This window comes from Pseudophryne corroboree (assembly GCF_028390025.1).
Source record: "Pseudophryne corroboree isolate aPseCor3 chromosome 3 unlocalized genomic scaffold, aPseCor3.hap2 SUPER_3_unloc_21, whole genome shotgun sequence".
Classification (NCBI taxonomy): Eukaryota; Metazoa; Chordata; class Amphibia; order Anura; family Myobatrachidae; genus Pseudophryne; species Pseudophryne corroboree.
In genome coordinates, this window is record NW_026967510.1 from 357,501 (window position 1) to 371,050 (window position 13,550).

The window sequence follows — 13,550 nt, forward strand, 5'->3', positions numbered from 1 at the left end:
TAGCATTCTCTGACAGCAAAACTGTCAGGGCATGCTGGGATATGTAGTTTCACAACAGCTGGAGGGCCGCAATTTGGACATGCCTGGTGTAGGCTGGTGGATTCCCCCAGTACTTTCCCCCCAAAATGGAATGCCTTCCTCTCTAGCCTCCCACATGGAAGTATCATGAGGAGAGAGAGGAGCAGCTCAGCTTTAAAACAAGCTGAGTGGTTTTCTGGAGCTCCTTAGGGATCACCTTTGGTGGGCAGGAAAGCCTGACCTGGGATCTAGGCTGCCCATCTCTGGAGCCCAATTTTAGACTGGAGATGGTGAGCTGGGTACCCGGGCAGATTCCTGGAAGTAGTTTAGATGGGAAAACTTCCCCCAGCCTAGACTGAGCGTCACCAGGGTGGATACCAACCCTCCAGGATGGGACGGTCAAAGGAGAGCGACTACTCCCCACCGTCCGTAGAGGACAATGATAGCTGTGCATGTGGCCAAGGCATGCACATCACATGGGTAAACAATGATTGGTTGAGAACAGCACGGTGGACTTGCCCCCTGTGGTATGTGTATTGGCGTAAGATAAAAAGAAGAGGCCTGTTAGCCTCCAGAGGTATTATACTATTTTCACTCTGCTGTAAACATCTTGCTGTATTGCTGTTGCCACTAGCAATAGGGAACAGTCTTTTTTAAGACTGGGTGAATAAACATCTGCCTCAAGATGACCGCTTCATCTTGTGATCTGCAGTGCTATGCCAAACATAGTTCCGTTTTCCGGTTGTCCAGGGTGCACTCAGCGTCTCCAAGCTTCGCCTCCCGCCAGCTACTGTGCAGAGGCCAAGTCCAGCGACTAGTGGTGATTCGTCGACACCACACAGGTGTGGAAAGATAGCGTGTAGACACATACAGAGCAGTACCATGGTTCCAGACTCCATAGCGACAAGGATTCTGGTGGTGGCAGTGTAGTACCTGCCCATTACGCAGTGGGTGGAGTCAGTAATAGGCGGTTACTAATGGTAATTGGGAATCCCCTAATTGGCCAGATCCCGTGTGACCTAAACATCCATTCTGTGACTGGAGCAGGACGCAAGGCAGGGTGAGGGCTTTCGTACAGAACCATCCAGTCACAGAAATTGCTGGCATAGCGGTGGGATAATCCTAGGTGGCTTTTCGGTCACCTGATTGGAGAAGCCGAGTTAGGAGAGGAGTAACTGCACTGCAGGAGAACGCACAAGATGGCGGTCTTCAGTGGAATGTCAAAGGACGATCTGGAGATCGTGTATCAGGAGAAGGGTGTGGATATCCCTTTCAATGTGTCCAGAAGCATCATGAGGGCGGCACTCGTGAGCTTGGAGGAGTCCCGCTGGGCGGAGGTAGAGTACTAAGGGCGTTGGCATTGAAGAGGGCGGCCTACCAGTGGACCTTTGTACAGAACCGGTGAGACCCACAAGCCCCAGCCTCTCTATTAGCAGCAGCCATGTTTCATACCTAGCAGGGCCGGAGGTCCAACGTCCCAGGTGGGGCGACACGGATACCTTAGCAGATCGGCTAGTGGAATTCGGAGAAAGGGCAACGGAGCAAGAGTGCTTGATCATCACCTCACTTCCCAATATCACTGCCGGGCTCCGGTGACTGTGTGCAGCCTGTTCTGCCCCCAGCAGTAGCGGAAGAGCCAGTGCTCCCACCTGAGGCAAAAGTGCCTCCAAGTCAGCTATCCGGAGCGTGCAGGAAAGACTGGGCACACTTAGCTCCAGAATACAGCCCGTGGCTTCAGCTGCGTCACTAGGCTGCGGCAGTGAACGGTGCCCGGACTGAGCGGAGTGAGCGGCTTTAGGGCAGGAGAAGTGGGGGACTTAATAGATTGTTTCTTGCCTCCAGTGGTGGCCGACGGCTATCAGGTAGGGTAGATAAGAAGCCACGTAGTAATAAAAGCTCCAGAAAGCATGTCTGGATGGACTCAGGCCCCTCTTATTTATTATTTTATATACTAACAGGGGTGACAGGTGTGGTACATCCCTGCAAAGGCAGATCCAATCTCTTTCTCATCAGACTCTGCTGTCTTCCCTGCAATCTCACTCAGATGTTCACTGCTGCCAGTAGCACACGTATGAGAAGCAGAAGTATGGCGGCAGCTGTATAGATCCTGATATGTAATTCTCTATATCATACTTACTGTACACACATCATCCTTATTACTATTGAGAGAATAGAGGTAAGACACTGATGATGGGGGGTGTAAAAGTGGATTATAACCTGGAAGATGATGATGATTACAGGGTATTATATGGTGTATTGCATGTAAGTTACCTTGTTCCACACGTACTCTGCTGTAGCAATATACCTTATATAAGGGTGAGTAACACATGTACAGGCTTATCAGCGTATGCGCACACACATAGAGGAATGCTACCTTACCAATGCTTCCAGGAGTAACGTTAGGAGACATTTCTCTGATCCATCAGCTCATATGACTGATGTTATTGTTCATCTAGAATCTCCAATTCATACGATGTGTTCCCCATCCATTGTTTTACATTGGTGCTGACATAGGACTTAGCGAGTGACTACATCTCCATTTATACTTCATGGTTAGTTACAAGTACAAGAGAGAGAGATATCTAAGTCTTATTATAATATTACATTTGTTATTGTGTGTTCTCATTTTTGTATTTCCATAATGTATTTTATTTCCAGCAGATGGACACACAAGCAGGAATATCTCAGAAGGACGTCTAATGTTATCCCCGGATTGTGACATAAAAGATGACAGTAGACAGGATTCTCCAGGAAATAATCCCATTACCCCAATTATACATCCAGCTCTATCATCTGATCCCCCTGATCCTGGGAAATGTTCTCCTGATCACTCTGATATTGGAGCATTTGTTACAGCTCTGAGAGTAGATACAGTGTTTCCCTGTTCTATAGATGCCAAATGTTTTACACAGAACACAAAGCTTATTACCCATCAGCCAGCTAAGGCAGCTGAGAGGCAATTTCCATGTTCTGAGTGTGGAAAATGTTTTACATACAAATCAGCTCTTGTTAGACATCAGAGAAGTCACACAGGTGAGAGGCCATTTCCATGTTCTGACTGTGGAAAATGTTTTACTTGGAAATCATGTCTTGTTACACATCAGCAAAGTCACACAGGTGAGAAGCCATTTCCATGTTCTGAGTGTGGGAAATGTTTTGGCCGGAAATCACAACTTGTTATACATCAGAGAACTCACACAGGTGAGGGGCCATTTCCATGTTCTGACTGTGGAAAATGTTTTACTTGGAAATCATGTCTTGTTAGACATCAGCAAAGTCACACAGGTGAGAAGCCATTTCCATGTTCTGAGTGTGGGAAATGTTTTGGCCGGAAATCACAACTTGTTATACATCAGAGAACTCACACAGGTGAGAGGCTATTTCCATGTTCTGACTGTGGAAAATGTTTTACTTGGAGATCAAGTCTTGTTACACATCAGCAAAGTCACACAGGTGAGAAGCCATTTCCATGTTCTGAGTGTGGGAAATGTTTTGCCCGGAAATCACATCTTGTTATACATCAGAGAAGTCACACAGGGGAGAAGCCATTTCTATGTTCTGAGTGTGGGAAATGTTTTGCAGACAAACCAGAGCTTGTTAGACATCAGAGAAGTCACACAGGTGAGAAGCCGTTTCCATGTTCTGAGTGTGGGAAATGTTTTGCAGACAAACCAGGGCTTGTTAGACATCAGAGAAGTCACACAGGTGAGAAGCCATTTTCTTGCTCTGAGTGTGAGAAATGTTTTTCACGGAAATCACATCTTGTTGATCATCAGCGAAGTCACACAGGTGAGAAGCCATTTCCATGTCCTGAGTGTGGGAAATGTTTTGCAGACAAATTACATCTTGTTAGCCATCAGAGAAGTCACACAGGTGAGAAGCCATTTTCTTGCTCTGAGTGTGAGAAATGTTTTGCCCAGAAATCACAACTTGTTAGACATCAGCTAAGTCACACAGGTGAGAGGCCATTTCCATGTTCTGAGTGTGGGAAATGTTTTGCCCTGAAATCAGATCTTGTTAAACATCAGAGAAGTCACACAGGTGAGAAGCCATATTCTTGCTCTGAGTGTGGGAAATGTTTTACACAGAACTCATATCTTGTTATACATCACAGAAGTCACACAGGTGAGAAGCCATTTCCATGTTCTGAGTGTGGGAAATGTTTTAGCCAGAAATCACATCTTGTTACACACCAGAGAAATCACACAGGTGAGAAGCCATTTTAATCTTCTGGAGTATACTTATTATTGCCATGCGTTGTTCTTCAAGGTTCTTATCCTATGTCCTGTGCTTTTTGCAATATACATGCAACCACTGGGTGAAATAATCAGCTGTCATGCCCTCATCTACCACTGCCTACAGATGGTCTGTCTTTTGTTCTGGGTACTGAGAACCCAGTACCAATCCTAAATGTCTAGCTGAGCTCCAGGTGTGGGTGTTGCCAGCGGGCTGTGACTTAATCCAGGTGAAACAGGTCCTTATGCTAGCTCACCAACAAAGGACAGGGCTACAGCTCAGCTTTGTTACCAACCAGACTTACGCTTGGGGGTTCAGGTTTACATAATGCTGATCCTGTGCAGAATCTTGGTGTCCTGGATGGTAGAGTGACACTTAGACATCAGGTATCTGCCACAATCAGATCCTCATCTGAGGAACATAGTCAGACTCCAGCACTTATTTCCCTCAGAAGATCTACCTACAGTCATACATGCACTTGTATCATCACACATAGACTACTGCAATGTCCTCTACCTGGGTCTCCCAGCAAAAGAATTGCACCGCTTGTAGCTTGTACAGAATGCAGCAGCCAGGCTGTTACCTAACCAGCCCGTTCCTGCCACATAACACCCATTCTCTGCTCCCTTCACCGGCTGCCTGTAAGATGGTGACTCTGGGCCTAATTCAGGTTGGACTACAGTGTGTGATCCAAACGGAATTATTGAGAAAAACTTGCGGACGCATGCGCAGCGCCCGTCCTGCGTATGCACCTGCATTCTCTACAGGGGGCTGTAGGAAATGTGATTGCTTCTTGTTAATCAGGCAGAGGCGGTCACAGGGTGGGGGGTAAAGCTCCGTTTCCAGTGAGAAGATGGAGCGTTACAAGTGCGGTGTTGCGAGAAAGGGAGGCGGACAAACGGTCATGTTCACTGTGGCTGCATGGCATCACACGCAGCCATCGCAATCTAGAAGAACGCGGTGGGGATCCTGCGGGTGCAGCTAAGCTGGCAGGATGCTTCACTAGTTTCTAAGATGAAGCAGAAATTGTGGAGAGATCGCAATTTCTGCTTCATAAAGGGGGGAGGCGCCGGTCAGCGTACTAGGCTGCCTCGCCCTGCGATGGGCGGCCCCCAGCACGCTAGAAAAAGGATTGCTAATTAGCAGCATCTGCCTCCTTACTGACTTACTGTAGACCCCTATTACACAATCTTACTGACTCTCCCAGCCCTACATGACCAGGGTCCATGTACCAGAAGCAGCTTCTGCCTCCTTACTGACTTACTGTAGGCACCTTATTACATAATCTTACTGACTCTCCCAGCCCTACATGACCAGGGTCCATGTACTAGAAGCAGCTTCTGCCTCCTTACTGACTTACTGTAGGGCCCTATTACATAATCTTACTGACTCTCCCAGCCCTACATGACCAGGGTCCATGTACCAGAAGCAGCTTCTGCCTCCTTACTGACTTACTGTAGGCCCCTATTACATAATCTTACTGACTCTCCCAGCCCTACATGACCAGGGTCCATGTACCAGAAGCAGCTTCTGCCTCCTTACTGACTTACTGTAGGCCCCTATTACATAATCTTACTGACTCTCCCAGCCCTACATGACCAGGGTCCATGTACCAGAAGCAGCTTCTGCCTCCTTACTGACTTACTGTAGACCCCTATTACACAATCTTACTGACTCTCCCAGCCCTACATGACCAGGGTCCATGTACCAGAAGCAGCTTCTGCTTCCTTACTGACTTACTGTAGGCCACTATTACATAATCTTACTGACTCTCCCAGCCCTACATGACCAGGATCCATGTACCAGAAGCAGCTTCTGCCTCCTTACTGACTTACTGTAGACCCCTATTACACAATCTTACTGACTCTCCCAGCCCTACATGACCAGGGTCCATGTACCAGAAGCAGCTTCTGCCTCCTTACTGACTTACTGTAGGCCCCTATTACATAATCTTACTGACTCTCCCAGCCCTACATGACCAGGGTCCATGTACCAGAAGCAGCTTCTGCCTCCTTACTGACTAACTGTAGACCCCTATTACACAATCTTACTGACTCTCCCAGCCCTACATGACCAGGGTCCATGTACCAGAAGCAGCTTCTGCTTCCTTACTGACTTACTGTAGGCCCCTATTACATAATCTTACTGACTCTCCCAGCCCTACATGACCAGGGTCCATGTACCAGAAGCAGCTTCTGCTTCCTTACTGACTTACTGTAGGCCCCTATTACAGAATCTTACTGACTCTCCCAGCCCTACATGACCAGGGTCCATGTACCAGAAGCAGCTTCTGCCTCCTTACTGACTTACTGTAGACCCCTATTACACAATCTTACTGACTCTCCCAGCCCTACATGACCAGGGTCCATGTACCAGAAGCAGCTTCTGCCTCCTTACTGACTTACTGTAGGCCCCTATTACATAATCTTACTGACTCTCCCAGCCCTACATGACCAGGGTCCATGTACCAGAAGCAGCTTCTGCCTCCTTACTGACTTACTGTAGGCCCCTATTACATAATCTTACTGACTCTCCCAGCCCTACATGACCGGGGTCCATGTACCAGAAGCTGCTTCTGCCTCCTTACTGACTTACTGTAGGCCCCTATTACATAATCTTACTGACTCTCCCAGCCCTACATGACCAGGGTCCATGCACCAGAAGCAGCTTCTGCCTCCTTACTGACTTACTGTAGGCCCCTATTACACAATCTTACTGACTCTCCCAGCCCTACATGACCAGGGTCCATGTACCAGAAGCAGCTTCTGCCTCCTTACTGACTTACTGTAGGCCCCTATTACATAATCTTACTGACTCTCCCAGCCCTACATGACCAGGGTCCATGTACCAGAAGCAGCTTCTGCCTCCTTACTGACTTACTGTAGGCCCCTATTACATAATCTTACTGACTCTCCCAGCCCTACATGACCAGGGTCCATGTACCAGAAGCAGCTTCTGCCTCCTTACTGACTTACTGTAGGCCCCTATTACATAATCTTACTGACTCTCCCAGCCCTACATGACCAGGGTCCATGTACCAGAAGCAGCTTCTGCCTCCTTACTGACTTACTGTAGTCCCCTATTACATAATCTTACTGACTCTCCCAGCCCTACATGACCAGGGTCCATGTACCAGAAGCAGCTTCTGCCTCCTTACTGACTTACTGTAGGCCCCTATTACATAATCTTACTGACTCTCCCAGCCCTACATGACCAGGGTCCATGTACCAGAAGCAGCTTCTGCCTCCTTACTGACTTACTGTAGGCCCCTATTACATAATCTTACTGACTCTCCCAGCCCTACATGACCAGGGTCCATGTACCAGAAGCAGCTTCTGCCTCCTTACTGACTTACTGTAGTCCCCTATTACATAATCTTACTGACTCTCCCAGCCCTACATGACCAGGGTCCATGTACCAGAAGCAGCTTCTGCCTCCTTACTGACTTACTGTAGGCCCCTATTACATAATCTTACTGACTCTCCCAGCCCTACATGACCAGGGTCCATGTACCAGAAGCAGCTTCTGCCTCCTTACTGACTTACTGTAGGCCCCTATTACATAATCTTACTGACTCTTCCAGCCCTACATGTCCAGGGTCCATGTTACCAGAAGCAGCTTCTGCCTCCTTACTGACTTACTGTAGGCCCCTATTACATAATCTTACTGACTCTCCCAGCCCTACATGACCAGGGTCCATGTACCAGAAGCAGCTTCTGCCTCCTTACTGACTTACTGTAGGAACACTATTACATAATCTTACTGACTCTCCCAGCCCTACATGACCAGGGTCTATGTACCAGAAGCAGCTTCTGCCTCCTTACTGACTTACTGTAGGCCCCTATTACATAATCTTACTGACTCTCCCAGCCCTACATGACCAGGGTCCATGTACCAGAAGCAGCTTCTGCCTCCTTACTGACTTACTGTAGTTCCCTATTACAGAATCTTACTGACTCTCCCAGCCCTACATGACCAGGGTCCATGTACCAGAAGCAGCTTCTGCCTCCGTACTGACTTACTGTAGGCCCCTATTACATAATCTTACTGACTCTCCCAGCCCTACATGACCAGGGTCCATGTACCAGAAGCAGCTTCTGCCTCCGTACTGACTTACTGTAGGCCCCTATTACATAATCTTACTGACTCTCCCAGCCCTACATGACCAGGGTCCATGTACCAGAAGCAGCTTCTGCCTCCTTACTGACTTACTGTAGTCCCCTATTACATAATCTTACTGACTCTCCCAGCCCTACATGACCAGGGTCCATGTACCAGAAGCAGCTTCTGCTTCCTTACTGACTTACTGTAGGCCCCTATTACATAATCTTACTGACTCTCCCAGCCCTACATGACCAGGGTCCATGTACCAGAAGCAGCTTCTGCCTCCGTACTGACTTACTGTAGGCCCCTATTACATAATCTTACTGACTCTCCCAGCCCTACATGACCAGGGTCCATGTACCAGAAGCAGCTTCTGCCTCTGTACTGCCCTGGTTACTTCCATCTGTTGATGAAGGACTGTTAGTACCATGGAGGGAGACAGGTGGGTGGCAGTAGTGGTGGGGAGATGGTGGATGGCAGTAGGGGGGGACAGGGTGGGTGGCAGTAATGGGGGGGAGATGTTGGTGGGAGACGGGGCGGGTGGCAGGTGTGGGGGGAGACAGGGCGTTGGCCGTAGTGGGGGAACACAGGGCAGATGGCAGTAGTGGGGGGAGACATTGTGGGTGGCAGTAGTGGGGGGAGACAGGGCAGATGGCCGCAGTGCAGTACCAGGGAATGCTGGAGGCAGTAAAGAGGTGTATGGGTCCTGCACAGAATCAGCTGATAATTAGACTTAATGATGATTATGCTTCCTTATTTCTAATGAATCCCTTGTATGTGTTACTGTTATTTGCTGTGTCAGCCTTTATGTGTGTTCTGTGTAATAATCCTGAAAGTAGTGCTGCTACCGATCTCATATCATTTGTAGTAACTTGGAAAAGATGAGATATGTGGTGCACTCTGGAAGCTTATAGGGGGTTACTCAGAGATGACCGCAGGTGTGATATCACGCAGCCCCTGGAAAATGGTCCCGGCCCGCCCGCTTTCGCCCCTCAGGGATGCCGCCACAATGTGTGTGTCTGCGCGGCCGCTGCGCATGTGCATTTCGCCACCACAAGCAAACTGCTGAGTAAAGTATTTTTTAAGTTTAAAATATAGACAAAAATATGTGAATTAAAGATATGAAATAAAGTAGTTTAAAATCAAAAGATTTCCGGTGTGATTTTGGCTGTGTCCGATTTTGACAAATCATTTGAATAGTGGGATGATATTACGGGAGGGAAGGGGGGGTCTCTTTCTGTGTAAAGAAAGTTTTATTTGTTAGTTTTAAATTAATTATGTCTGTTCAAATGTTGTTTTTTAACTTGTAGGTGAATTAGGGTTGTTGTATTTGGAAAAATAAACTTACCTGACCCTTGCCTGGAGATGTCCATGTATGAAGGTATGGGAGATACCTGCTGCAGTCCCTTCTACTTACATTTGGGAGGTCCGGTTGTTTTGAGGGAATTAGTAGCAAATAGTAAATGATACATTTGCTCCATAACGTCTCGCTGACACTCTGATTCTACACAAAATGACATTTGCATTAACAACCATTAATTAAACAAGAAAAACACTTTTTAAAAAAAACTTTATATATATATATATAAAAAAATAGAAGAAAATCACCAATTCTGGTCTGGATTCAGTGACTCTATCATGAGAACAAGTGTCTTTTTAGCAAGGACTATGCCAACAGTAACCAGGCGTATCCCACAGAATATCAGTGCTGCCACCATACATTGGGTATAGAAGATAAAGGGCAGATTTCTGAACAGTGCTTTTATAAGGAACATAAGAAGTGCATAGATCACAATGATCAGAAGTCCAGGACAATGAGGTCAAGAATCCAACACTGGTACTAATTACATATTTACATATTCATCACAGATAACGAAATGCATACCAACACGTTCAACAAACCAGTGGACGTCCTTAGCTTCATACTAACCTCCAGCTGCCACCACCCAAACTGGTTGAACAGTATCCCAGTAGGCCAATTCAAAAGACTCAGGAGGAACTGCTCCAGAGTCAGCGATTATGAGACACAAGGACAAGAACTAAGTTTAAAATTTAGAGAGAAACAGTACGATACAGAAAAGGTACAGACAGCATATACCATGGGTAAGGGAAATTATAGACCTCCCCCCTACAATACAAAAAGAGACCAGAACAGAAAACAGACAAAGAGATCCCTTTCATAACACAATACACAAAACAAGCAAATCAGATTAAAAAGATCATAAACAAACATTGGCCGATACTTCAAGATGACACACTAGCAGATATCATACCTCCAAAACCAAAAGTAGTGTTCCTGAAAGCACCAGACATTAAGAAGAAGCTGGTACACAGCCACGTACCACCAAAACACAAACTACTATAGATGGAACACATAAGAAGGGGACTTCTACCACTAAGGGACCTGCATGGGCTGCAACACAACAAAAGCTAGAAGCACCACACCTACCCAAACAGTAATGTCTGTTTCACATTCCACAACATGTAACACACAGGACAACTTACCATGCCACAGCAAGGGCATCATATATATGTTAGAATGTCCCTGTCCGCAACAATACATAGGAAGGTGTTAGGGTCTCCTGCCCTGTGCTGCCACGTCGTCATGGCAACCGGGAGACAAGTGCTAGTGGAGTAACCTGAGCGCAGCTGATACTCCGGTTCGGGTCTTTTGCTGTGCAGTGGTTATAGGCTCTGTGCACGGCAGGGGATCCGGTGCTGGTTTTTGTGCTCACAGTCTGTGAGGTCTGAGTGGGGCGTGGACAGCACCTGCTTTATAAGGCCTCTTTTCAGGGTAAGCAGATGCTGCTGAATCTTTGTTGGTTAGTCAGTTCATGAAAGTTAGCCAGTACTGTGTAGCTTTGTATTTGTTTGTTGCTTACTGCAAATAGGCCTGGGGATTTGGTATTACACTCTGCCAATCCAGACCTAGCAGTAAGACTGGAGTCAGTCGTTTAGCTTGCTGGGGTTCTGTTACTACTCTGTGAACTTAGCAAGTTTGCGGCTGTATTCTAAGACTTGCCTGTCTAATCCTGTCTCACTGTGCTAGGTGTCAGGGGTCAGTTTAGTGGCAGTAAGCTAAAACCTGTGCACTGCAAGTGAGAATTAGGATTGTGGAGACTCTCCTTGTGTCTATCATTCCATCTCTGACCAAGGAGTTTACTGCCACACCCGTTGGTAACCCTTTAGGGTTTTGCTGTTGCCCTTAGCAACAGCATTTCGGGTTCTCTACGTATTAAAACACAACATCTTGCTTTTTCCATCTGAGCAGTTCTAATACAAGGGAGATACCCAGTTCCTTAGCCTCTGGGCTTCTCTGTTCACTTTGTGTGTATTTTGTTACCCTATCACCTTCTGTGTACGTTATGTCATATTCCCCAGTTTGTCTGTGAGTCCATTTGTTTTGCATAACAGTTCAAACACCAGTACATTCCTGCAGACACTGGAGTGCATAACAGTTCTGACACCAGTACTTTCCTGCAGGCACTGGTGTGCATAACATATTCAGCAGCCTAATACTCCTGTTGAAATTTTGTGGGAATATGGAGCATACCCCTCAAAATACGTTGCAACAGGTGGTCGATCAGGTGCAGGTCCTGACTCGACAATTTAATGATTTGTCCATTAAAATGCACACCTCCCAGGCTGCTGGCGGAGCTCCCGCAGCAGCAGCACCTGCAGGGGTTAAGGAGCCGAAAGTAAATCTCCCGGATCGTTTTTCTGGAGATCGCTCGCAGTTCTTTTGTTTCAAGGAGAGCTGCAAGCTATACTTCCGGCTTAGGCCTCAGTCTTCTGGGTCGGAGATTCAGCGGGTGGGCATAGTGATTTCCTTGCTACAAGGAGACCCACAGGTCTGGGCATATGGGTTGCAGCCTGACTGTCCGTCGCTTAAAAGTGTTGATGCTTTTTTTACGGCACTGGGCATGTTGTATGATGACCCTGACAAGACGGCCTCAGCCGAGGCTCAGATTTCGATCCTTAAGCAAGGGCGAAGGCCAGTTGAGGTTTACTGTACGGAGTTTCGGAGGTTGGCCCATGATACCCAGTGGAATGACCCAGCCCTGAGACACCAGTACCGAAGAGGTCTTTCTAACCAGATAAAGGACCAACTGGTACAATATCCCTTGCCTGATAGCTTGGATCAGCTCATGCAGTTATCCATCCGGGTGGATAGACGGCTGAGAGAGCGTAGGCTTGAAAGGGAGACTGAGATTTCCTTCCTTCCCAAGGGAACCTCAGACTCTGAGGAATTTTCTGAGGAGCTTATGCAGATCGGGGCTACCCGCCTCTCCTCGCGTGAGAAGACGCGGAGGAGACAGCAGGGGTTGTGTTTGTACTGTGGGAATAAAGGTCATGTAGTAGTATCATGCCCAGAAAAGCCGGAAAACTTCAGGGCCTGAGGGTGATGGGAAATATCCTGTCAGGCCAGAAGTCAGAATTTCCCAAGAAGACTTTTATCATTCCGGTGACCTTAAATATCCTCGGTCAAACTGTCAAGACTGAGGCCTTTGTGGACAGTGGGGCCGACGGGGTTTTTATGGACCGCCAATTCGCCCTGAAACACTCTGTTCCCTTAGTACCCTTGGCATCGGAAATTGAGATTTGTGGGTTAAACGGGGAACCATTATCCCAAGGTAAAATTACCTCTTGCACTAGCCAGATTTCTTTGTTTATTGGAGCCACACACTCTGAAAAATTGTCCTTTTATGTGACTGTCTGTACTTTTGCCCCATTGTTGTTGGGGTTACCCTGGTTAAGGGCCCACAATCCTCAATTTGACTGGGTCTCTGGGGAGATTCTTAGTTGGGGTACTGATTGTTTCAGGAGTTGCTTGAGCCTTCCAGTCAGGCTCTCGCAGCTAAGTTTGCCAGGATTGCCAGGGTGTTATGCAGATTTTGCGGACGTGTTCTCCAAAAAAGTCGCAGAGGTACTACCTCCCCATCGCCCCTATGACTGTGCCATTGATATGTTGCCAAATGCTAAGCTTCCCAAGAGCAGGTTGTACTCCCTGTCACGTCCTGAGACTCAGGCTATGGCAGAGTACATTCAGGAGAACTTGGCTAAGGGATTTATCAGACCTTCACAGTCTCCAGTTGGGTCGGGGTTCTTCTTCGTGGGTAAAAAGGACGGTTCGTTGCGACCCTGCATCGACTTCAGGGAATTGAACCGTATCACGATTAAAAACTCATACC

The 13,550-nt window shown here is 47.3% G+C and overlaps 1 protein-coding gene across 2 annotated transcripts in view; it reads left to right on the plus strand.

Moving 5' to 3' along the window:
- Nucleotides 1-5,034, plus strand: part of LOC134983698 (gastrula zinc finger protein XlCGF26.1-like) — a 35,330-nt gene extending 30,296 nt beyond the window's left edge. Inside the window, exon 6 of one of the 2 annotated variants that reach the window (XM_063949354.1) lies at nt 2,677-5,034. In XM_063949354.1, coding sequence (XP_063805424.1) covers nt 2,677-4,244 — 1,568 coding nt within the window. In that variant the 3' untranslated portion in view covers nt 4,245-5,034. The remainder of the gene's footprint in view (nt 1-2,676) is intronic. The other variant, XM_063949355.1, reaches the window with a different exon arrangement.
- The last annotated feature ends 8,516 nt before the right edge of the window (nt 5,035-13,550 follow it).